The 27,303-nt window shown below is 42.3% G+C and overlaps 1 protein-coding gene across 2 annotated transcripts; it reads right to left on the reverse strand.

The window, feature by feature from the left end:
* On the reverse strand, window positions 1-27,303 carry lg38h7orf57 (linkage group 38 C7orf57 homolog). Of its 2 annotated transcripts, none has more exons than XM_061932322.1 (8): window positions 27,096-27,303; window positions 17,141-17,191; window positions 16,890-17,063; window positions 16,729-16,816; window positions 10,864-10,993; window positions 10,526-10,590; window positions 10,343-10,443; window positions 1-1,173 (listed from the first exon to the last, which is right to left on the reverse strand). In XM_061932322.1, the coding sequence occupies exons 2-8, from the start codon at window positions 17,181-17,183 to the stop codon at window positions 1,115-1,117; spliced, it is 660 nt and encodes a 219-aa protein (XP_061788306.1). In that variant the 5' UTR covers window positions 17,184-17,191; window positions 27,096-27,303; the 3' UTR covers window positions 1-1,114. The 2 variants fall into 2 exon arrangements, with proteins under 2 accessions (XP_061788306.1, XP_061788305.1); XM_061932321.2 differs by lacking the exon at window positions 27,096-27,303 and adding an exon at window positions 26,611-26,733.

The following is a 27,303-nucleotide window of genomic DNA, read 5'->3' on the forward strand; positions in this document are numbered from 1 at the left end:
TACATGCACATGCTCATTTATTGAAATAAAACATATGTGTGGGGTATATTACATTTGCCTGATTGAAGCTGCCTCTTCTTCCCTCCTTTTGAATGCAAACAAAAACCCCAGTATCGGACAAACTAGCCACACTTGGTCCCCACTTTGGTACAACTGTGAGAAATACATGAACCATAAATAAAAACAAACCTGTGCTCCTAAACGAACAATATCATAATCTTGTCATTTAGAGACACATCACACAAGTTTTTAATAACAAAGTGCCCTTTGTGTTAATTTCTGTGATAGCTGCATCATTTCCCTCTTCAAAATGGTTTGTTTTTGTCTGTTAAAACATTAAGTGTCATTGTATTTTCTCATCACTGTCAGCTTTTAACACTGATGCTGAAAAAGGAATGTGAGTCGAGTGAAAAGTGTGTTTGGGGTATTCCATTTCAGTTGTCGTATTTTTACTGGTGCAGCAGGACGGATGTCCAAACTGTTTGGACGTGCATGTAAAGCTCAGCAAAACATTTCCTCACCAACTGAATAAAGTAACGATCTAACAGGATTCCAATTAAACACGCGAGGCCTCCGTTTAACATTTGGCACATTTTAAAACTGCAATTTGACACGTTTAAGCGCTGCTTACCACTGAAACCTTCTGTGCGAGCGAATGAAAGATGCATGGTGTGTATTTAGTGTGTTTATGCTGAAAAACAGAAATATTTGCACAATTACAAGGTAAATATGTAAACCGTAAGAGCGGCGGGCTTGGACCCACCTGCAGCTCCGACACACTCCAAAACAAATCATACGTCACGTCACTTCAACTAAGAGTCATTAGCACAAACACGTCTACTTGCTCCATCTTCACACAAATTGTCTCAAGATGGAAACATTGTTTACAGGACCAAATGGTTACAGTAGTTTCCAACCTGCTCAAAAGTCGCCTGTCAAATCGAGGAATTGCGTTACAAAATCAAAAAAAACAACAGCGTCACGTCTACTCGATAAAATGCTTTTTTTCCAACCCCCAAAACCGAAGCAAATGAAAAGAAGGACTCGTACCTCTGCATAAACGTGAGTACAAACAGTCAGTGGATGTACAAGGAGAGAGTGAATGTGGGAAGGACTACTCCAGCTCTTCCACGTCCTCAGTCGCCACGGTGCTCGTTTGCTCCGAGCTCACGCCTGCAAAACAAGCAAACGTTTTAAAAATTATTACAACACGCACAAGCTGTCTCTCACTTTGCTCACTTCCATACTTGTACCGTATTTTCCGCACTATTAGCCGCACCTAAAAACCACAAATTTACTCAAAAGCTGACAGTGCGGCTTATAACCCGGTGCGCTTTATATATGGATTAATATTAAGATTCGTTTTCATAAAGTTTAGGTCTCGCAACTACGGTAAACAGCCGCCATCTTTTTTCCCCGTAGAAGAGGAAGTGCTTCTTCTTCTACGGTAAGCAACCGCCAAGGTAAGCACCCGCCCCCATAGAAGAAGAAGCGCGCGGGTATTACGTTTCATTTCCTTTGTGTGTTTACATCTGTAAAGACCACAAAATGGCTCCTACTAAGCGACACACTGTGGTTCTAGCTTGCCATGCTAATGGCCAGAAACTTCCACCCATGGTGATATTCAAAAGGAAGACCTTGCCAAAAGAGAACTTTCCAGCCGGCGTCATCATAAAAGCTAACTCGAAGGGATGGATGGATGAAGAAAAGATGAGCGAGTGGTTAAGGGAAGTTTACGCGAAGAGGCCGGGTGGCTTTTTTCACGCAGCTCCGTCCATGTTGATATACGACTCCATGCGCGCCCACATCACAGATGGTGTCAAAAAACAAGTGAAGCACACAAATACAACACTCGCCGTCATTCCGGGTGGATTAACCAAAGAACTCCAACCGCTCGATATTGGTGTCAACAAGGCATTTAAAGCATGACTGCGAACGGCGTGGGAACAATGGATGACCGAAGGCGAACACACATTCACTAAGACAGGGAGACAGCGCCGGACGACATACGCCAACATCTGCCAGTGGATCGTAAATGCCTGGGCGGATATTTCGGTCTCAACTGTGGTCCGAGCTTTCCGGAAGGCAGGATTCACGTAACTGCTGGAAAAACAACAGCAACACTGACTCTGATGACTTCGACGAGACGGAGCCGGCCATTTTGGATCCCGTAGTATTCGCCCAACTTTTTAATTCGGACACCGTAGGAGAAGAATTCGAGGGATTTATGAATGAAGAATAACTTCAGAAAGTGAGTGTTATGTTTATTTTGTGTGTTGTGACATTAACGTTCGAGCAACATTAAGTTATTGCTATTGCTCTGCAGTATTTTGAATTTTACTATGTTTGTGATTGCACATTTGCACATTACCGTACATTTTGGGAGTGAACAGAGTTGTTAGAACGCTGGTTTTTAATATATTATTAAAGTTTAACTGACCTATCTGACTGTTTTTTTGACATTCCCTGTAGCGCAGTTAGATGCGGCTTATAACACGGGGCGGCTTATAGGTGGACAAAGTTTTGAAATATGCCGTTCATTGAAGGCGCGGCTTATAACACGGGGCGGCTTATGGTGCGGAAAATACGGTACTTAATTCTTAAGGCCCAAGCTGTTTGTTTACATGCTTTTTTTTAATTTCTCTTTGCTATTTGGGCTTATTGGACCTGAATTAGAATAAAAACTAAGAATCATCTTTTTATATGATGTACCGTATTTTTCGGACTATAAGTGGCAGTTTTTTTTCATAGTTTGGCCGGGGGTGCGACTTATACTCAGGAGCGACTTATGTGTGAAATGATTAACACATTAGCGTAAAATATCAAATAATATTATTTATCTCATTCACGTAAGAGACTAGTATAAGATTTCATGGGATTTAGCGATTAGGAGTGACAGATTGTTTGGTAAACGTATAGCATGTTCTATATGTTATAGTTATTTGAATGACTCTTACCATAATATGTTACGTTAACATACTGTTCACTATTCTTTATTTATTTTAAATTGCCTTTCAAATGTCTATTCTTGGTGTTGGCTTTTATCAAAAAAATTTCCCCCAAAAATGCGACTTATACTCCAGTGTAAATGTAAATGGGTTATACTTGTATTGCGCTTTTCTACCTTCAAGGTACTCAAAGCGCTTTGACACTATTTCCACATTCACCCATTCACACACACACTCACACACTGATGGCGGGAGCTGCCATGCAAGGCCCTAATCACGGCCCATCAGGAGCAAGGGTGAAGTGTCTTGCTCAAGGACACAATGGACGTGACTAGGTTGGTAGAAGGTGGGGATTGAACCAGGAACCCTCAGGCTGCTGGCACAGCCACTCTCCCAACCACGCCACGTGCAACTTATGTTTTTTTCCTTCTTTATTATGCATTTTCGGCCGGTGCGACTTATACTCCGGAGCGACTTATAGTCCGAAAAATACGGTACCTTGAAGGTAGAAAAGCGCTATACAAGTATAACCCATAACTTAGGCCTACTAGGTTACTCTATTTTAATGTTAATATGGTGGTACTTGGAGAGCCAAGTATTTTCTTTTATTAATACACTGTAGCACTTTGAGGTTGTTTACTCAATGTAAAGTGCTTTTTTTACAAATAAAATCTCCATCCATCCATCCATTTTCTACCGCTTATTCCCTTTTGGGGTTGCGGGGGGCGCTGGAGCCTATCTCAGCTACAATCGGGCGGAAGGCGGGGTACACCCTGGACAAGTCGCAACCTCATCGCAGGGCCAACACAGATAAACAGACAAGAAAAAAAGCTTGGCAACCATGGCTGTAGTGTACTGTGCACACCACTGCAATATCTACCCGCTTCTTTTCACCTTTTTCTTTGTGGGCCCTATAATCCTGGGTGCTTAGGGGAAAACAGCTGCACAATTGCACAGAGACTGTGTCGGCGATGCATTCTCCCCCTCGACTGAAGTCTGTCACTATGCGCCTTCATTCAAGATGCACAAGGCTGCGTTGACCCTGGATCTCAGGAAACAGAGTGGACCGACACCAGCAGATGACATGGCACCCCAAACCATCACCCAACCATGCAAATTTTGCATTTCCTTTGGAAATCGAGGTCCCAGAGTCTGGAGGAAGACAGGAGAGGCACAGGATCCACGTTGCCTGAAGTCTAGTGTAAAGTTTCCACCATCAGTGATGGTTTGGGGTGCCATGTCATCTGCTGGTGTCGGTTCACTCTGTTTCCTGAGATCCAGGGTCAACGCAGCCGTCTACCAGCAAGTTTTAGAGCACTTCATGCTTCCTGCTGCTGACCTGCTCTATGGAGATGGAGATTTCAAGTTCCAACAGGACTTGGCGCCTGCACACAGCGCAAAATCTACCCGTGCCTGGTTTACGGACCATGGTATTTCTGTTCTAAATTGGCCCGCCAACTCCCCTGACCTTAGCCCCATAGAAAATCTGTGGAGTATTGTGAAAAGGAAGATGCAGAATGCCAGACCCAAAAACGCAGAAGAGTTGAAGGCCACTATCAGAGCAACCTGGGCTCTCATAACACCTGAGCAGTGCCAGAAACTCATCGACTCCATGCCACGCCGCATTAACGCAGTAATTGAGGCAAAAGGAGCTCCAACCAAGTATTGAGTATTGTACATGCTCATATTTTTCATTTTCATACTTTTCAGTTGGCCAACATTTCTAAAAATCCCTTTTTTGTATTAGCCTTAAGTAATATTCTAATTTTGTGACACACGGAATTTTGGATTTTCATTTGTTGCCACTTCAAATCATCAAAATTAAATGAAATAAACATTTGAATGCATCAGTCTGTGTGCAATGAATAAATATAATGTACAAGTTACACCTTTTGAATGCAATTACTGAAATAAATCAAGTTTTTCAAAATATTCTAATTTACTGGCTTTTACCTGTATATATATATATATATATATATATATATATATATATATATATATATAAAAAAGAAATACTTGAATATCAGTGTTCATTTATTTACACATATACGGTACACACACATAACACTCATCTAGTCATTGTTGAGTTAAGGGTTGAATTGTTCATCCTTGTTCTATTCTCTGTCACTATTTCAGAACACACACATTATACAAATATACATTATAAAATCAATAAGAAAACAGGAGCTCTAATTTGGGAGTCTGAATTAGGATCAGAAGTTCCTATATAAACATTGCCACTCACGTCGCCTTTTTGTATTGATTACTGCAGCTGTGCACTGGATTCATTCACAAATACAAACTACAACTCACAAACACTTTAGAGTTAGGCTCCACCATCAGAATGTGTACTTAAACTTATAAAGATCACATGGATATTATTCAGTGAGTTGATTCACCAAAACTAACCTGTTATACAGGAGGAAAAAGGACACAGGACGTTTCAATTGTTCACAGACTGGTTGCGCTCATCAGAATGACAAGACACTTCCGGTCTGCAGGTGATAGCATTCAATTGGGAAGAAACGCCCTACTGCCCCCTACTGACCAATGTGAATACTGATAAATGTGTAATGACAGCTCCAAAAACGAATTCAAACCACAAAATAAAATAAATAAATCAACACAAAAATGTGACACATTATGGGTGGGTCACATATGCATGTACAGTAGATGGCAGTATTGTCCTGTTTAAAAGTGTCACAACATTGCTGTTTACGGCAGACAAACTGCTTTACGAGGGGACTAAAACTTGACTGCTGTTGTGTGTTGTTACCGCGCTGGGAGGACGTTAATGAAACTGCCTAACAATAAACACACATAAGAAACCAAGAACTCGCCCTCGATCATTAGCTGTTTATATTGTGGGAAAGCGGACGTGAGAACAGGCTGTCAACACGTCACTCAGGTCCGCATGGAGCTGGAGGGGGCGGGGCCTCCAGCTCCGCCTGAATTTCGGGAGAAAATTTGTCCCGGGAGGTTTTCGGGAGAGGCGCTGAATTTCGGGAGTCTCCCGGAAAATCCGGGAGGGTTGGCAAGTATGGGTACAGCAACATTTAAATGTGGGTGTTTCCAGTCAAATCTGTCTATGCATATTCCCCATGTACTTTTTTTTCTTATTGGCTTCTGGAGGCTGCAATAAGTCCAACGCTCCTGGAAGGTGTAACGTTATATTGCACCTGATAAAATGATAGAAGAGACTTCCAGAAAGCGACCAAATGTAATCTGATCGCCTCAGCAGACACTTGTAAACATCCATTGAGTGGAAGATGAAAGGACCATGATGCCACTCTGTATTGACCAGCAGATATTAAAATGTTGCTTCGTCTCTGAGTGGAAGAGAAGAGCGCGACCACAGCACAAAGTGTATCAGCTGTGTTTGGACATCCTGGGACTAACAGACGTTAACATGCACACAACCAAAGGGCCATTATTGAACTATGAGAGTATTTAATAGAAAATACATATATAATGTTGATTGGATTGATTTCTTTGACAGTTAATATCAAACTGTCTCACAGGCACAGAAGGAGACAAACAGGTCTGAGTTAGGGCTGGGCTAAGATATGGCAAAAAAAATGATCATAATTTTTTTCATATCACCCTTTAGTTTAGTTTAGTTTCAAGTTTATTCACAATACCATATAACAATTACAATAGTAGTGAAATATCATCATTTAAAGATGTTGGTACGTGAAAGGGTCCCCCAAATAAGCTAGAAGAAGCTTTTGACAGGGGGTCCAGAGGATAGTATCATACTTGCCAACCCTCCCGGATTTTCCGGGAGACTCCCGAAATTCAGCGCCTCTCCTGAAAACCTCCCGGGAGAAATTTTCTCCCGAAAATCTCCCGAAATTCAGGCGGACTCAGGTCCATGCGGACCTGAGTCCGCTTTCCCACAAAATAAACAGCGTAATTGCCCAATCACGTTATAACTGTAGAATGATAGAGGGCGAGTTCTTTGTTTCTTATGTGGGTTTATTGTTAGGCAGTTTCATTAACGTCCTTCCAGACCCAGCGCGGCAACAACACACAACAACAGCAGTCACGTCTACCGTAAAGCAGTTTGTCTGCGGTAAACAGCAATGTTGTGACACTCTTAAACAGGACAATACTGCCATCTAGTGCATTTGATGAAAGCACTTTTGTGGGTGCCACACAGCAATGCATCATCAGCATGGTTAGAAAAATAGTGACAGAGAATAGAACAAGGATGGACAATTCAATCCTTAACTCAACAATGAGTAGATGAGTGTTATCTGTGTGTATATGTGTAAATAAATGAACACCGGGTCGGGTTGGGCGGTTGAAATAAAAAAAAATTAGATTTTAAATAGATTCAGGCGGGTGGCAGTTAAACCAATTCGGAAATATACAGGTAAAAGCCAGTAAATTAGAATATTTTGAAAAACTTTTTATTTCAGTAATTGCATTCAAAAGGTGTAACTTGTACATTATATTTATTCATTGCACACAGACTGATGCATTCAAATGTTTATTTCATTTAATTTTGATGATTTGAAGTGGCAACAAATGAAAATCCAAAATTCCGTGTGTCACAAAATTAGAATATTACTTAAGGCTAATACAAAAAAGGGATTTTTAGAAATGTTGGCCAACTGAAAAGTATGAAAATGAAAAATATGAGCATGTACAATACTCAATACTTGGTTGGAGCTCCTTTTGCCTCAATTACTGCGTTAATGCGGCGTGGCATGGAGTCGATGAGTTTCTGGCACTGCTCAGGTGTTGCCCAGGTTGCTCTGATAGTGGCCTTCAACTCTTCTGCGTTTTTGGGTCTGGCATTCTGCATCTTCCTTTTCACAATACCCCACAGATTTTCTATGGGGCTAAGGTCAGGGGAGTTGGCGGGCCAATTTAGAACAGAAATACCATGGTCCGTAAACCAGGCACGGGTAGATTTTGCGCTGTGTGCAGGCGCCAAGTCCTGTTGGAACTTGAAATCTCCATCTCCATAGAGCAGGTCAGCAGCAGGAAGCATGAAGTGCTCTAAAACTTGCTGGTAGACGGCTGCGTTGACCCTGGATCTCAGGAAACAGAGTGGACCGACACCAGCAGATGACATGGCACCCCAAACCATCACTGATGGTGGAAACTTTACACTAGACTTCAGGCAACGTGGATCCTGTGCCTCTCCTGTCTTCCTCCAGACTCTGGGACCTCGATTTCCAAAGGAAATGCAAAATTTGCATGGTTGGGTGATGGTTTGGGGTGCCATGTCATCTGCTGGTGTCGGTCCACTCTGTTTCCTGAGATCCAGGGTCAACGCAGCCGTCTACCAGCAAGTTTTAGAGCACTTCATGCTTCCTGCTGCTGACCTGCTCTATGGAGATGGAGATTTCAAGTTCCAACAGGACTTGGCGCCTGCACACAGCGCAAAATCTACCCGTGCCTGGTTTACGGACCATGGTATTTCTGTTCTAAATTGGCCCGCCAACTCCCCTGACCTTAGCCCCATAGAAAATCTGTGGGGTATTGTGAAAAGGAAGATGCAGAATGCCAGACCCAAAAACGCAGAAGAGTTGAAGGCCACTATCAGAGCAACCTGGGCAACACCTGAGCAGTGCCAGAAACTCATCGACTCCATGCCACGCCGCATTAACGCAGTAATTGAGGCAAAAGGAGCTCCAACCAAGTATTGAGTATTGTACATGCTCATATTTTTCATTTTCATACTTTTCAGTTGGCCAACATTTCTAAAAATCCCTTTTTTGTATTAGCCTTAGGTAATATTCTAATTTTGTGACACACGGAATTTTGGATTTTCATTTGTTGCCACTTCAAATCATCAAAATTAAATGAAATAAACATTTGAATGCATCAGTCTGTGTGCAATGAATAAATATAATGTACAAGTTACACCTTTTGAATGCAATTACTGAAATAAATCAAGTTTTTCAAAATATTCTAATTTACTGGCTTTTACCTGTATATACATAGTTAAATGTTGTTACCCACATACGAAAAACGAGCAGGCACCTGCAGCATATGCCACAACAGAAGAAGAAAAAAAAAAAGAGATGGACACTTTTACGGAGCGGAGAAGGGACGCCTCGCCGGGGTCCGGGACCGAGGCCCCTTCCCCCGAGAGGGCCCCACCGGGAGCCGTAGCTGAGGTGATCCGCGAGAAGGGCCCGACGCACGTCCAGGGTCACCACCGACACCCCGCCGCGGCCGGCGTCACGCGCAGCAGGTAAGCAGCTTACCTGCGCGCCACCCCCGTGGCCGGGGGCTCGTAACAGGGGTCACTCCGCGCGCAGTGCGCTCACGAAAGGGGTGGGGCTCACCCTGGTGAGCCGAGTGGGCCACTTTTGGTAAGCAGAACTGGCGCTGCGGGATGAACCAAACGCCGGGTTAAGGCGCCCGATGCCGACGCTCATCAGACCCCAGAAAAGGTGTTGGTTGATATAGACAGCGGGACGGTGGCCATGGAAGTCGGAACCCGCTAAGGAGTGTGTAACAACCCACCTGCCGAATCAACTAGCCCTGAAAATGAATGGCGCTGGAGCGTCGGGCCCATACCCGGCCGTCGCCGGCAGCGAGAGCCGCGAGGGCTAGGCCGCGACGAGTAGGATGGCCGCCGCGGTGCGCGCTGAAGCCTCGGGCGCGAGCCCGGGTGGAGCCGCCGCGGGTGCGAGGGACATCGCACCTCCACGCGCTTGGACGTGCGCTCAGCGCGGCTCCCAGATGATTGCGCACTGGTGTGCGTCTGGGCCGTGACAGCGTGGCACGCATTGAATGTCTCTGCTGCATTGGATCAGTCTCCTTTCTTTAACAGGCAAAAGCTTTATAACCTCACTAATGCCTTGCATCGTCTATATTAGATATATAACAACGGGCGGGTGCGGTTTTGATTAAATGTTACTTCGGGTGGATGCGGATGGTTGACGACTTTTGTGATGCGGTTGCGGATGAAATAATTGCCTATCCGCGCATCTCTAGTGCCCGAGCTTTCAGCCGCTCTGCCCCACATCTTTGGAACTCTTTACCACCAGACCTTCGCAACTTAGATTCAATATCCCTCTTCAAATCAAGACTCAAAACACACCTATTCCTGACTGCTTATTCATTGTAATCATCTTTTCTTTTCACTTTGTTGTTTTTTTATCCAATTTGATTTTATTGTTGTGATTTTGTATGGTGTCCTTGAGTGCCCAGAAAGGCGCCTTATAAATAAAATGTATTATTATTATTATTATTAGTAATTTCCATGGACGGTGTCCAACCTCAAATCATCAAAAAATGGTCATTATTTCCAAACTTCCCCATACTTTTCAGTGTGAATGCACTTACTGTTTGCACTTGAAAGACAAAGTGTAGGTGCTAATGTGCAACTTGAGACATAGCAGAAGTCTGTGTGTAAAGTACTGTACTTGAGGCATCGTCGTCATTGGGAGACTTCTTTTTGTCCTCCACGTAGCCATGACTCAGCAGCTTGGACATGCTGACCGGCGGGGTCCGCTTATCATGACACCTGCAGAGAGAGCACAGCGGGTGGCCTTAAGCCACACCTCCACCCTGTCGCCACCACATGCGCCGCTACGGGGTGTACTCACATTCTCTTATATTTGTTGCTCAAAGAGAGCTGCTCCATCTCAGCGGCGGTGAGGTCAGGAGACATCTGCAGGACAACAGGTGACTAAGTGTCTCAGAAACGCGCACACTTGCACGGCAAAAAAAGGGAGAACTTAAAGCGGAATGCATTGTGTGGTGAGTGGACCACAAAATGATGATGTGACTACAAATGAAAATTGCTTCTAATGGAAAAGCAGCCGGTAATGACACCATAAAGATGGAGCAAAGTTAAAAAAAAAAAAAATGGAACGTGATGCAAGAAAAAGGGGGGAGCGGATAAAAAAAAATAAAGAAAGATGGTGACTCTTGGTGGCTTCACCTTATCTTTATCATGAGTAAAGCTATCGGTCTCTCTTTCCCAGGTCGAACTGTTATCAGTGCCAAACGGTGCAAGCAAAGGCTGCCTGCCGCCCTTCAGCTGGCTGTTGGGAGACGTTGCTTTGCTTCCGCTGCAAGTACAAAACCACATTGAGGCGCACGCATTGCATTCTGGGGCTTCTCATTTTTGGAATTAATCGATGTTTTAGGATGACACTTTCTTGCACTACAGTGGAACCCGCTTAAGTCGACTTGACTCTTGTGTTTTCATATATTTTATACTCTTATCTAGAGGGATGGGTGATATGACCTAAAATGTCCACAACACGTCATTGATCCGTCGGCACCGCCGAGGCAACATTAATGTGCCTCACCTTAAATATGTTTGTTTTTTTACGTGAAAGCAAATTGCAGTAACATATTGTATGAACAAATACTTCTCCTATCCAATCAAGTGATGCCGCAAACATTTTGTCAACCAAAAACAAATACCGTATTTTTCGGACTATAACTCGCAGTTTTTTTCATAGTTTGGCCGGGCTCCAGTGCGATTTATATATGTTTTTTTCCTTCTTTATTATGCATTTTCGGCAGGTGCGACTTATACTCCGAAAAATACGGTATACACTTTTAAAATTCAGTAACCATTTATTGTTCTGTTGTTTCGATACTTAACATTACTCAGTGGCCTAGTGGTACCTACTCAGTGGCCTAGTGGTTAGAGTGTCCGTCCTGAGATCGGTAGGTTGGGAGTTCAAATCCCGGCCGAGTCATACCAAAGACTATAAAAATGGGACCCATTACCTCCCTGCTTGGCACTCAGTATCAAGGGTTGGAATTGGGGGTTAAATCACCAAAATGATTCCCGGGCGCAGCCACCGCTGCTGCCCACTGCTCCCCTCACCTCCCAGGGGGTGATCAAGGGTGATGGGTCAAATGCAGAGAATAATTTCGCCACACCTAGTGTGTGTGTGACAATCATTGGTACTTTAACTTTAACTTTATTAGTTTTGGCCGATGCTACAAACGTGGGTCTAGATCAGACCCGGGCAAATGCGGCCCGTTAAGCTCTTCAATCTGTCCCGCCGGACATTCCCAAAACATTTTTATAGATCTTTAAGATGGAAAGTGTAGCTGCCATTATGATGTGCAGTGATGTTTTCTAATGACCGTAAGTCTTCAACTATACAAAGTATTTCAATGGTTGGAATCTGGTGCTTTGGTAATCGAATTAGTTACTATGGTAATCTAAGTCACAGCAGCTCAGACGAGGCACCAAGCGGTGTGGGTGGGGAGCGTTTCCACACAGGCCAGCCTGAAATGTGGGTGTCAGGGACCGACGCGGAAGGAGATTTTTACAACAAAGTTCTAAAGCTTAGTGATATATCACATATATCAGATTGTAGATGAGGTTTTTTTTACCCTTCGCGTTCGTATTTTGCTGTGTTTGTTGCGTTTCGCTTGATTGTAAAATATGTCGATGGAGAAGGGGTGTGACGTTCATATGGTGTCAATATTCAGTGTTTTATCCTTCATAGTTAATATTGCAACATTCTTTATTTTCATGTACATTCTTGGTGTCTCATTCAGTAAAAATTTTTTAAAATTCCATTGTGTTTTTTTTAAGGCGGTCTGTCACAACGTTTTTAGCATTCAATCAGACATTATTGTGCGGTTTCATATTAGTGTTCCTAAAAATAGATATACCGGCCCCCAGACACATGTTTCTCTAAATTTGGCCCCCGAGGCAAAATAATTGCCCAGGTCTGGTCTAGATCCAATACCAAGTAATTATAGGGGCAGTATCGGCCATACCAATAGTTATACTTTAAATTTTCAATATTATTGAATGAATACATTTTTGATCACAATTATAATTAAACACACAGTATGGCTTTAGAACAACGTTAATTTAATAATTCCTTATTCGTTTTTGTTTTAAAAATGTATCACATTATCCATCCATCCATCCATTCATCCATTTTCTACCGCTTATCCCTTTTGGGGTCGCTGGAGCCTATCTCAGCATATTATCAACAGTGCAAAAATGGCTAACATAAGCAACAACTACTGATTTACGACAACTCTGATTTCAATCCTTTGTTTTTTACTGTGTCCATGGACTTGTTTCCTAACCTGACTCTCGCCAGATCCTTGTAGTTGACTGAGCTCCACACAAGGATCTGGGACTTCTTAATAGGAGATGTATTTCAGAAGGTGGGGCTTTGTAAAAAAAAAAATCATTGTACGTGATTGGATAAACCACTTGTCCGTTATGTTGAATGAGGTGCTCCTTCAACCACTCACATGGAAATCAACCCGTGACGCTGATGAGAGCCACGCTGGGAAATCTAAAACAGAACAGCTGACATATTGGATAACGACAGAGCGAAAAGTTACATTAAATATATCATGTTATATTAAATATTCGATAAATTTGACAAAAGAGTTGCAATAGCAGAATCAACGTCAGCACACGACTCCTCTCTGCGTGCTGCTATTGTTGTTTGAATCAAACAGTCGCTTCGGCGCTACGTCACATCTATGAAATCCCGCCCGGCGATCCTCATTGGTTCATTATTTTTTGCTATCTTGAAGGAGTTTGCATTGCCCTCGGTCCCAGATCCTTGAGTGGAGCTCAGCGAACTACAAGGATCTGGCGAGAGTCAGATTACTTGTTTCCCTAGTTTGTAAACAATGACAAAAAAAAAGATTTTGTGATAGTAAAAAGTATCGATCTAATCACTATTGACCATATACTTATTCTACACTTGGTATTGTTACTGTTAATATTTGTATCGATCCACCCACCCCTTTACATTCACAAACTCTAGCTTAGCATGGCTTCCTGTATCCTCCTACGGAGTGTAGTGATGCATGTTGAGCTGTTCCTTGTCCTCCAATGATGAAACTTGTAATTTAAGTAGGTTATTTACCGCCAAAGAGGTGAAGATTTGTCACTCGCACTGTGGACAGACATGAGCTGCTGACACCATAAATTGTGCTGAGGATGCTTTTGTCCTCTCTGTGGAACACAGCTCGAATGTGTCGTCGAAATGTACTACCATGATATGACAACAGTGTTGATACTGTAGCTGTATTGCTGGCCAAAACTAGATCTATGAGACGTATCGCGCAACCCAACTTTTATCTAACAGACCTGCTGCGGTAATTTTGTTGCACGTTTAGCTTAGTTTATTATTATTTCTTCGGTCAGTGGTCAACAAAATAAACAAACAGTTCTACATAAACAAACAGTTGTACATTCATACATTGAAAATGTTGCAGACCGAAAGGGTTCAGGCTGAAGTTGAACCCTTAATGCGCCTAACCCTATAAACAATGTCAAATACAAGATGAGCTTCCAAAAATTATGAAATTTCCTTAGCACAACATATTATAAATACACCTTGTACACAACATAAACACTGTTCAATTATATACACAGTGAAGACATGTGAAATATCCTTGCACACGTGTTAGTTAAACCTTTGTACCAATTATATACTATATACCAGGGGTGCTCATTACGTCGATCGCGAGCTACCGGTCGATCTCGGAGGGTGTGTCAGTCGATCACCAGCCAGGCATTAAAAAAATAGTCCTAAAAATGAGCGATCATAAATCTTCACTATTACGTCACTTTCGTCACTTGATTGACATTCACGGCACCCGAGGGTCTTCTGAGATGACGCTGGCTGCTGCCAGCTCATTAAAATTACCGACTGGAAGGCGAGAAACACTTTATTTCAACAGACTCTGGCGCCGTACCTGTCGTCAAAACTCCAAAGACCGACTGCACAGTTGCGCTAACAAAACAAGTCTCAGAAAGCTGGCGTGCACAAGCTAGCAAGCTACGGAGTTTGCCGACAATGTATTTCTTGTAAAGTGTATACAAAGGAGTACGGAAGCTGGACAAATAAGATGCCAAAACCCAACCACTTTCATGTGGTATTGGACAGAAAGGAGGACTTTTTTCTCCTCCATTCGAAAATGCGGACGTTTTTAGCACCACTGTCTGATTCCAATCAATGCAAGTCATCAGAATCAGGTAATACACCAACTTATATTCTTGTCTTCATGAAAGAAAGGAATCTATATGTGTTAAACATGCCTGTATTATCTTTAAACACCTTAACTTGTTAACAATATTAACTATATGTATTAAACATGCTTGCATTATCTTTAAACACCTTTAACTTGTTAACAATATTAACTATATGTATTAAACATACTTGTATTATCATTAAACACCTTTAATTTATTAAAAATATTAACTATGTGTATTAAACATTCTTGTATTATCATTAAACACCTTTAACTTATTAACAAAAACATATATTTCATAAATAAGTAAATATAAATTATATATATGAATGAGGTAGATCCCCAGGACTTGATCAATTGAAAAGTAGCTCGCCTGCAGAAAAAGTGTGAGCACCCCTGCTATATACAAACAATTATACTTCCATTATTATTTATATCCCACATTTAGTTTGTAATTAACATTGATCATAGTATTAATATATATATATATTTTAGAGATGTCCGATAATGGCTTTTTTGCCGATATCTGATATTCTGATATTGTCCAACTCTTAATTACTGATTCCAATATCAACCGATACCGATATATACAGTCGTGGAATTAACACGTTATTATGCCTAATTTTGTTGTGATGCCCCGCTGGATGCATTAAACAATGTAACAAGGTTTTCCAAAATAAATCAACTCAAGTTATGGAAAAAAATGCCAACATGGCACTGCCATATTTATTATTGAAGTCACAAAGTGCATTCTTTTTTTTATAACATGCCTCAAAACAGCAGCTTGGAATTTGGGACATGCTTGAGGAGGCTGAGGTGGGCGGGGTTGCGGTCGGGTGGGTGGTAGGGGGTAGCATACTGTAGCGTCTCGGAAGAGTTAGTGCTGCAAGGGATTCTGGGTATTTGTTCTGTTGTGTTTATGTTGTGTTTCGGTGCGGGCGTTCTCCCGAAATGTGTTTGTCATTCTTGTTTGGTGTGGGTTCACAGTTTGGCGCATATTTGTAACAGTGTTAAAGTTGTTTATACGGCCACCCTCAGTGTGACCTGTATGGCTGTTGACCAAGTATGATTGCATTCACTTGTGTGTGTGAAAATCCGTAAATATTATGTGACTGGGCCGGCACGCAAAGGCAGTGCCTTTAAGGCACGCCCCCAATATTGTTGTCTGGGTGGAAATCGGGAGAAATTCCAGAGAATGGTTGCCCCGGGAGATTTTCGGGAGGGGCACTGAAATTCGGGAGTCTCCCTGGAAAATTGGGAGGGTTGGCAAGTACGACTGGGAGACGCAACTGCTCTGTACTTCTCCCTACGTCCGTGTACCACTCTGTACAGCGGCGTTTTAAAAAGTCATACATTTTACTTTTTGAAATCGATACCGATAATTTCCGATATTACATTTTAAAGCATTTATCGGCCGATAATATTGTCAGTACGATATTATCGGACATCTCTAATATATATATACATATATATATATATATATATATATATATGACGACATGTGTTGAAACTATACATATATATATATATATATGTATAGTTTCAACACATGTCGTCAAAAACATACGTATTTCCATAGAAATGACTCATTTGAGTCTCATATTTTATTTCGACAAAAGCGGTCGACAATGTTTGTCAAATTTGTCCGCTTAAACTGACACTTTTTGGAAAAACACAAGAGGACCAGGACTTAATGAATTGGTCGACATGAACGGGTTCTACTGTATTGTTTTTTTTTTTTTTCCCAGATAGAAACGGTGAGGCGCCAAAATGTGGCAAAACAACCGTACTAAACCAGACTTTCTGTTGATTTATTTACCTGTTTGAGTGATCACCTGCAAACCAGTCATTTGGACTGTAGGCTTTCTTAGGTTGGTCCTCATCATCAGCATCATGGCTCAACAGTCCTTCAGGGGCGAGGGCAGAGCAACACATTACAATTGTGCAACATGTTATAGCATAGATCTGAGAAATGACTACCTTTGTGGCCACCTTGCTTTGCAAGCTTGGTATAATCTGAGTCTGACGCAAAGATCCCAACACGCCGGCCACTGACCCTCTCTGCTGGGGCACTTTGGTCGGCACTCTGGGACAGACCGGGGATCTGGGACGTCGGCCCTCCCGCGCCACTGACCGCTGATGCTGGCTTGATGCCTGCAATGGATACAGAATTGACATTTTGAATCATGATTGCTAGCTTTGACCAGGAAATGCATGAAATAAGTTATTACCTCCAGGCTTAGTCCGTCGATGGTTGGGTACAACAGCACTCATAGTCAAATCTGAAGAACAAAATCAACGTCAATCAATCAATGTTTACTTATATGGCCCTAAATCACGAGTGTCTCAAAGGGCTGCACAAGCCACAACGACATCCTCGGCTCAGATCTCACATCAGGGCAAGAAAAACCGAAACCCAATGGGATAACAATGAGAAACCTTGGAGGGGACCGGTGCAATGGATGTCGAGTGGATCTAATTAATAGTGTGAGAGTCCAGTCCATAGTGGATCTAACATAATAATGTGAGAGTCCAGTCCATAGTGGATCTAACATTATATTGTGAGAGTCCAGTCCATAGTGGATCTAAAATAATATTGTGAGAGTCCAGTCCATAGTGGATCTAACATAATATTGTGAGAGTCCAGTCCATAGTGGATCTAACATAATAGTGTGAGAGTCCAGTCCATAGTGGATCTAACATAATAGTGTGAGAGTCCAGTCCATAGTGAATCTAGCATAATAGTGTGAGAGTCCAGTCCATAGTGGATCTAACATAATAGTGTGAGAGTCCAGTCCATAGTGGATCTAACATAATAGGGATAGAGTCCAGTCCATAGTGGATCTAACATAATAGTGTGAGAGTTCAGTCCATAATGGATCTGGCATTATGGTGAGAGAGTCCAGTCCATAGTGGATCTAGCATAATAGTGTGATAGAGACCAGTCCATAGTGGATCTAACATAATAGTGTGAGAATCCAGTCCATAGTGGATCTAACAAAATAGTGAGAGTCCAGTCCACAGTGGGTCTAACATAATATTGTGAGAGTCCAGTCCATAGTGGATCTAACATAATAGTGAGAGTCCAGTCCATAGTGGGTCTAACATAATATTGTGAGAGTCCAGTCCATAGTGGGTCTAACATAATATTGTGAGAGTCCAGTCCACAGTGGATCTAACATAATATTGTAAGAGTCCAGTCCATAGTGGATCTAACATAATATTGTAGGAGTCCAGTCCATAGTGGATCTAACATAAAAGTGAGAGTCCAGTCCATAGTGGATCTAACATAATATTGTGAGAGTTCAGTCCATAGTGGTTCTAACATTATATTGTGAGAGTCCAGTCCATAGTGGATCTAAAATAATATTGTGAGAGTCCAGTCCATAGTGGATCTAACATAATATTGTGAGAGTCCAGTCCATAGTGGATCTAACATAATAGTGTGAGAGTCCAGTCCATAGTGAATCTAGCATAATATTGTGAGAGTCCAGTCCATAGTGGATCTAACATAATAGTGTGAGAGTCCAGTCCATAGTGGATCTAACATAATAGTGAGAGTTCAGTCCATAGTGGATCTGGCATTATGGTGAGAGAGTCCAGTCCATAGTGGATCTAGCATAATAGTGTGATAGAGACGAGTCCATAGTGGATCTAACATAATAGTGTGAGAGTCCAGTCCATAGTGGATCTAACATAATAGTGAGAGTCCAGTCCACAGTGGGTCTAACATAATATTGTGAGAGTCCAGTCCATAGTGGATCTAACATAATAGTGAGAGTCCAGTCCATAGTGGGTCTAACATAATATTGTGAGAGTCCAGTCCATAGTGGGTCTAACATAATATTGTGAGAGTCCAGTCCATAGTGGGTCTAACATAATATTGCGAGAGTCCAGTCCATAGTGGGTCTAACATAATATTGTGAGAGTCCAGTCCACAGTGGATCTAACATAATATTGTGAGAGTCCAGTCCATAGTGGATCTAACATAATATTGTAGGAGTCCAGTCCACAGTGGATCTAACATAATATTGTGAGAGTCCAGTCCATAGTGGATCTAACATAATATTGTAGGAGTCCAGTCCATAGTGGATCTAACATAAAAGTGAGAGTCCAGTCCATAGTGGATCTAACATAATATTGTGAGAGTCCAGTCCATAGTGGATCTAACATAATAGTGAAGAGTCCAGTCCATAGTGGGGCCAGCAGGAGACCATCAAATGGCCATTTATTATTTTTTAACAATATATTACTAAGTACTATACTGGTAGTGAGAGTGTACCCTGTCTAAGTAAGAAGACTACTTTGTTTTTTGTAGAACAATACCATTAATATAACCGTTACTAAAAGGAAGGACAGGGAAATATGTCATTGTTAAACTACAGAACGTTATATTTAACAATTACCATCTATGTAATTGCGCTCTGGAATATTGTTGTGAATGACATCTGCTGGGTCAAAACGTGGTCCCTTCCTAACAGGTATTTACTTACCAACAAAGTCAAAGAGATTATCTTCTAAATCATTCATGAAGACTGTGATGGTTAGATACAAGAAGGACATTGATGTTACCTGCACCTTATGTAACATGCATCCAGAGACTGTTTACCACCTGTTTTGGACTTGTGAAAGCACTCCTTCACTATGACAGGGCATCTGTCCTTTCATCCTGGACAATATTCATGACAAATTTGTGCTTTGTTTTAAAGATGTGCTATTTGGATTTACTGTATGAAAAAAATGTTATACCTTTGCAACCTCATTATACTATTGGCTAAGTTTTATATTCATAAATGTAAGTTTCTCAATACCCGACCTGTTTTTTGTGCCTCTAAAAAAAGAATTAGTACTCTACATTAAAACACTCTCTACCTCTAACGACCAAAAAGCTGTGAAAACAATGACACCGTGTTCCAAATTTAAGTTATTTACTGCAGTGTTTTTCAACCTTTTTTGAGGCAAGGCACATTTTTTTTCATTAAAAAATACGGAGGCACCCACCAGCAGGAAACATTAACATTTTTTAACTCCGCCAGGTCTTCGTGCCTTATTTTGAGTTTGTTTGTGTTTTCCTGTGTGTAGTGCTTTAGTTCTTGCCTCGCGCTGTTATTTTAGTGGCCCTTCCTGTTTTGTTGGTGTTTTCCTGTAGCAGTTTCATGACTTCCTTTGAGCGCTATTCTATGGCGTCACATTAGTGCCAAAAATCCGAGCGCATAAAAACTGTTATCGCGCGCCGATTCTCTACTTCGTGCGCGCGCGACACCCTTTTGCGCGCGCGGTGCCTTTCTGTGCGCGCGCGGTGCCTTTCTGCGCGCGCGCGGTGCCTTTCTGCGCACGCGCGACGCCTTTCTGCGCGCTCTCTGTGTACTCCTGGCATCTCTCCTCGCGCTGTCATGTTTCTTTTTGGCACTTTGGGGGCGGGTATGCTTAGACGGCCCCTTCTTTCTGATTGGTCAGGCGAAAAACGCTGAAAAATGCTCAGAGCCAATCAGAAGTACCGTATTTTCCGCACTATTAGCCGCACCTAAAAACCACAAATTTACTCAAAAGCTGACAGTGCGGCTTTTAACCCGGTGCGCTTTATATATGGATTAATATTACGATTCATTTTCATAAAGTTTCGATCTCGCAACTTCGGTAAACAGCCGCCATCTTTTTTCCCGGTAGAACAGGAAGCGCTTCTTCTTTTACGCAAGCAACCGCCAAGGTAAGCACCCGCCCCCATAGAACAGGAAGCGCTTCTTCTTCTACTGTAAGCAACCACCCGCCCGCGTAGAAGAAGAAAAAGCGCGCGGATATACCGTACGTTTCATTTCCTTTGTGTGTTTACATCTGTAAAGACCACAAAATGGCTCCTACTAAGCGTCAGGGATCCGGTTCATGAAAAGACGCAATCTCTCCATCCGCACACGGATTACTATTTCACAGCAACTGATATTCCTGTGAACCGCACTGGATACAACGGGAGCACGTACGGTGAATATTCGCACCACAGGGAATGAGAAGTCATCCTTCACTGTGGTTCTAGCTTGCCATGCTAATGGCCAGAAACTTCCACCCATGGTGATATTCAAAAGGAAGACCTTGCCAAAAGAGACCTTTCCAGCCGGCGTCATCATAAAAGCTAACTCGAAGGGATGGATGAAGAAAAGATGAGCGAGTGGTTAAGGTAAGTTTAAGTTTACGCGAAGAGGCCGGGTGGCTTTTTTCACGCAGCTCTGTCCATGTTGATATACGTATGTTTGTGATTGCACATTTGCGTACATTTTGGGAGTGAACAGAGTTGTTAGAACGCTGGTTTTTAATATATTATTAAAGTTTGACTGACCTATCTGACTGTTTTTTTGACATTCCTTTAGCGCAGTTAGATGCGGCTTACAACACCGGGCGGCTTATAGGTGGACAAAGTTTTGAAATATGCCGTTCATTGAAGGCGCGGCTTTTAACCCAGGGCGCCTTATGGTGCGGAAAATACGGTATAGCAGGGCGAGTCATCGTCAATATGCATCAAGATTTACAGAGGAAGAAGTGGATAAAAAAATGTCGCGCGCTGATGAAGGTTATTTCATACCACATAAACACAATACAGGCTAATACAAAATGTGACCCAAATAAATAATAAGACAACAAACACCATAATCACATCTTTCAGCCAGAACTGGTCCACCAGCAATAACATCCAACCATAACATTATTTTATATTTTCACTTCTTCTTGAACATTTGTTTTCTAATTTATGGAATTTCTTTTGATTCAGGAATAAAATTAATGAAATAATCTTTGAATTTTGTTTTTAAAATGTTAAAAATAGCTTTTAATAATGTATTCTGAAACAGTTTAAAATAATCAGAGAACTGACTAACACTGACCCTACACAACTATGTTGCACAATTAAGTCTTTTTTTTTTAAAGCGAAAGAGGTAATTTCAACAGGTACAGCATCCTATGTCATATCTACATGTACGGTAATAAGATTTGTAACAAGGCAAACCGTTTGTAAATTGGTCGAAAATCGAGCAAGTTATGGTAATTTAATTAGTACATGTACCATTGACATCAATGTAATGATTGAGGCTAGATGTCCGAGGTAAGATGGCTACAACGTTGCTACGCTGGAGAATGATTGGTCATATGTAAAATGCTCACAGCCAATCAGAAAGGAGGGGCCGTCTAAGCATACCCGCCCCCAAAGTGCCAAAAAGAAACATGACAGCGCGAGGAGAGATGCCAGGAGTACACAGCGCCCGCGCAAAAGGGTGTCGCGCGCGCGCACGAAGTGGAGAATCAGCGCGCGATTACAGTTTTTATGCGCTCGGATTTTTGGCACTAATGTGACGCCATACTATTCCCCGCACCTGCTTTGTGTTAGCAAGCAAGGCTATTTAAGTTGTTGCTATCCTTCTTTGTGTGGACATTGTTGATTGTCATGTCATGTACGGATGTACTTTGTGGCCGCCGTAAGTTTTTGCTGTCATCCAGCATTTTGTTTCTGTTTACTTTGTAGCCAGTTCGGTTTTACTTTCGCTTTGCATAGCCATTGTCTTTTCCTTTCCCTTTTCTTCATTTTTGTTTTAAGCATTGCACACCTTTTTTCCCCCTACACGCTACCTCCCGCTGCGGTCTGCATATTGGGATCACAACAAATCATCCTTGTCTCACCCGACACATTCCAACTTTTACAAAGCAATGAACTACCCGCTGCCACCTACTGACATGGAGTATTACGTGGTTACCCTGCCGAGTTCTACACAGCACAGACATTAAGCAACGGCACATTATTTGCAGATTATAATTATTCCATCCATCCATTTTCTACCGCTTGTCCCTTTTGGGGTTGCAGGAGCCTATCTCAGCTGCATTCGGGCGGAAGGCGGGGTACACCCTGGACAAGTTGCAACCTCATCACAGGGCCAACACAGATAGACAGACAACATACTCAGTGGCCTAGTGGTTAGAGTGTCCACCCTGAGATCGGTAGGTTGTGAGTTCAAACCCCGACCAAGTCATACCAAAGACTATAAAAATGGGAGCCATTACCTCCCTGCTTGGCACTCAGCATCAAGGGTTGGAATTGGGGGTTAAATCACCAAAAATGATTCCCGGGCGCGGCCACCGCTGCTGCCCACTGCTCCCCTCACCTCCCAGGGGGTGATCAAGGGTGATGGGTGATGGGTGATGGGTCAAATGCAGAGAATAATTTCGCCACACCTAGTGTGTGTGTGACAATCATTAGTACTTTAACTTTCACATACAATTGTTGACTTGCAAAAAATATATTTTTTGGACCAATTAGGTGAAGCTGCATAATTTCCCACGGCACACCAGACAATATGTCACGGCACACTAGTGCGCCGCGGCACAGTGGTTGAAAAATACTGACTTCATTAAATTGAGTGAGCCTATGGCTTTGCACTTTGTTATATACAGGTAAAAGCCAGTAAATTAGAATATTTTGAAAAACTTGATTTATTTCAGTAATTGCATTCAAAAGGTGTAACTTGTACATTATATTTATTCATTGCACACAGACTGATGCATTCAAATGTTTATTTCATTTAATTTTGATGATTTGAAGTGGCAACAAATGAAAATCCAAAATTCCGTGCGTCACAAAATTAGAATATTACTTAAGGCTAATACAAAAAAGGGATTTTTAGAAATGTTGGCCAACTGAAAAGTATGAAAATGAAAAATATGAGCATGTACAATACTCAATACTTGGTTGGAGCTCCTTTTGCCTCAATTACTGCGTTAATGCGGCGTGGCATGGAGTCGATGAGTTTCTGGCACTGCTCAGGTGTTGCCCAGGTTGCTCTGATAGTGGCCTTCAACTCTTCTGCGTTTTTGGGTCTGGCATTCTGCATCTTCCTTTTCACAATACCCCACAGATTTTCTATGGGGCTAAGGTCAGGGGAGTTGGCGGGCCAATTTAGAACAGAAATACCATGGTCCGTAAACCAGGCACGGGTAGATTTTGCGCTGTGTGCAGGCGCCAAGTCCTGTTGGAACTTGAAATCTCCATCTCCATAGAGCAGGTCAGCAGCAGGAAGCATGAAGTGCTCTAAAACTTGCTGGTAGACGGCTGCGTTGACCCTGGATCTCAGGAAACAGAGTGGACCGACACCAGCAGATGACATGGCACCCCAAACCATCACTGATGGTGGAAACTTTACACTAGACTTCAGGCAACGTGGATCCTGTGCCTCTCCTGTCTTCCTCCAGACTCTGGGACCTCGATATCCAAAGGAAATGCAAAATTTGCATGGTTGGGTGATGGTTTGGGGTGCCATGTCATCACTAAGTTTTAGAGCACTTCATGCTTCCTGCTGCTGACCTGCTCTATGGAGATGGAGATTTCAAGTTCCAACAGGACTTGGCGCCTGCACACAGCGCAAAATCTACCCGTGCCTGGTTTACGGACCATGGTATTTCTGTTCTAAATTGGCCCGCCAACTCCCCTGACCTTAGCCCCATAGAAAATCTGTGGGGTATTGTGAAAAGGAAGATGCAGAATGCCAGACCCAAAAACGCAGAAGAGTTGAAGGCCACTATCAGAGTAACCTGGGCTCTCATAACACCTGAGCAGTGCCAGAAACTCATCGACTCCATGCCACGCCGCATTAACGCAGTAATTGAGGCAAAAGGAGCTCCAACCAAGTATTGAGTATTGTACATGCTCATATTTTTCATTTTCATACTTTTCAGTTGGCCAACATTTCTAAAAATCCCTTTTTTGTATTAGCCTTAAGTAATATTCTAATTTTGTGACACACGGAATTTTGGATTTTCATTTGTTGCCACTTCAAATCATCAAAATTAAATGAAATAAACATTTGAATGCATCAGTCTGTGTGCAATGAATAAATATAATGTACAAGTTACACCTTTTGAATGCAATTACTGAAATAAATCAAGTTTTTCAAAATATTCTAATTTACTGGCTTTTACCTGTATATATATAAATATATATATTCCTTGCACACTATAATTAACTGAAAGAGTGTGCACTTGATGTCCCGTTATCGATGGAAAAGTGCATTTTTAGACAATATGATTTGCCTGAGCGGCTAGGAGACACCGAGAGTAACAAGTGGTCAAAAATGGATCAGAAAGGACAGATTTTAAAAAAATAAAAAGGGACAAGCGGTAAAAAACGGATGGGATGGATATTAAAAACTTTTTTTTTTACTTGGGCCGTAGTTTGGGGACCGCTGCTCTAAGTACCACCATAATGTCCGACATTAAAATACAGTAGCGTAGTAGGCCTAAGTATCCATTAAAAGCAAGGCACAGGTTTTATTTCACAAGTATATTTATTAATTTTGGCCCCTGTAACTTTACACACAGTTTGAACAGTAAGACTGTTGAATTGAATCAAAATCAATGTTATTATGAATTATTGACCTATTGATGTGATTACTTCACATCCCGGAAAAGGGTGGAGTGCCATCTCCGGGTTGGGGAGGAGATCTTGCCCCAAGTGGAGGAGTTCAAGTACCTCGGAGTCTTGTTCACGAGTGGGGGAAGAGTGGATCGTGAGACCGACAGGCGGATCGGTGCGGCGTCTTCAGTAATGCGGACGCTGTATCGATCCGTTGTGGTGAAGAAGGAGCTGAGCCGGAAGGCAAAGCTCTCGATTTACCGGTCGATCTACGTTCCCATCCTCACCTATGGTCATGAGCTTTGGGTCATGACCGAAAGGACAAGATCACGGGTACAAGCGGCCGAAATGAGTTTCCTCCGCCGAGTGGCAGGGCTCTCCCTTACAGATAGGGTGAGAAGCTCTGTCATCCGGGGGGGAGCTCAAAGTAAAGCCGCTGCTCCTCCACATGGAGGAGCCAGATGAGGTGGTTCGGGCATCTGGTCAGGATGCCACCCGAACGCCTCCCTAGGAAGGTGTTTCGGGCACGTCCGACCGGTAGGAGGCCACGGGGAAGACCCAGGACACGCTGGGAAGACTATCTCTCCCGGCTGGCCTGGGAACGCCTCGGGATCCCCCGGGAGGAGCTGGACGAAGTGGCTGGGGAGAGGGAAGTCTGGGCTTCCCTGCTTAGGCTGCTGCCCCCGCGATCCGACCTCGGATAAGCGGAAGAAGATGGATGGATGGATGGACTTCACATCAAATATTCCACTAAGAAAAATATTTTTGGTGGAAGATTTTGCACATTTGGTAAACAAATAACCCCAAAATTTCGTTGTTTTCTTACCGAAAATTAACCCAACCGTGACCTCTAAACCGAGGTACGTACCGAACCGAAATTTTTGTGTACCGGTACACCCCTAATATTTTGCATTCTATTTTAGTTACTTTGAATTTACTGTTTTGTACTGGTTTTTTTTGTACTTACTTTGATTATTATTTCTCAACTGTTTGTAAATGTTGAAATGTATAAATAAAAGGTTTATAAAATAAAAAAAAAAAAAATTGAACAATTACCGTTTTAAATTACATTGTACAGTATATTTCATTTCGAATTACAGAATGATGACATTTAAAAAATAAATGGATGCCCTCAATCTGTCGGGAAGCCGCTTAACCGCCGAATATTTGTAACAATGCTTGCTAATGCGGGTAGCCGCCTCGCTAAACATGCTAGCTAACGTGACAGCGCCGAAACAACGGAGACAGCCAAAAGATCTAGGAAAATGACATGTTTGCAATATAAGGCTTTATAAATGTCTTTATGTTAGAAAAAATTACCGTCTCTTGCTTCTCGTTCTGCAAATACGTTGGAATAGACCGAGGAATGACGGTAGGAATCACTTCCGGCGGCTTCAGAGGCGAGCTTCCGGTTAGAAAAATCAAAGATCGCGTATTTGTGTACATGTTCGTCTTTCTTTCTTCCCCGTTTATGACGCAGAAACTCGCAAAAATGATGAGTGAGTCGTCATTGAAATCGTCCTTACATTACGTTTAGTGCTTTTTTTTCGAATAATACATACAAAGGCTGTCTTTCAAAATGCGCACTTCCGTACCTTTTTCAACCTATTCTGGCCCAACTCTTACTTACCAGAAATGATCGCAATATTTTTTAATTTACTTTTCCCAATTTTAACAAACGCAACATTTATCCGCCCATATATATTCCTTTTTAATTCTCAGCGTAACACGTGATTAAAAACACGGGTAGCTACGTCAGCGCGCTGTAGCAGCCAATGACAATAAAGCCTGGTTACGTCACTCAACTTGCGTCCCCTCTGTCGGCGTCTTGTTTGATCTATGGACATGACGTGGTACAAAAATACAGAAAAAAAACCACGCACTCTCCAAAAAACGTAATAAAACAAAAATAAAAGAGGTGCACGGCAAAACGTGTACTTAAAGAAAAAAGCAACACTCGTGTCCTTCGTAATAATTTCAATACAAACTGCGCAGGCGCTAACAAACAGACCT

Source organism: Nerophis lumbriciformis, linkage group LG38, assembly GCF_033978685.3.
Source record: "Nerophis lumbriciformis linkage group LG38, RoL_Nlum_v2.1, whole genome shotgun sequence".
In the NCBI taxonomy this organism is placed as follows: domain Eukaryota; kingdom Metazoa; phylum Chordata; class Actinopteri; order Syngnathiformes; family Syngnathidae; genus Nerophis; species Nerophis lumbriciformis.

Excerpts from the sequence above, each read along its gene's own strand:
- lg38h7orf57 (XM_061932322.1), bottom strand. The coding sequence starts at position 17,183 with ATGAGTGCTGTTGTACCCAACCATCGACGGACTAAGCCTGGAG. Across the intron at positions 10,591-10,863 it reads TTACTCATGATAAAGATAAG|ATGTCTCCTGACCTCACCGC; the intron begins GTGAAGCCACCA and ends GTTGTCCTGCAG. Across the intron at positions 1,174-10,342 it reads CAATGACGACGATGCCTCAA|GCGTGAGCTCGGAGCAAACG; the intron begins GTACAGTACTTT and ends CTTGTTTTGCAG.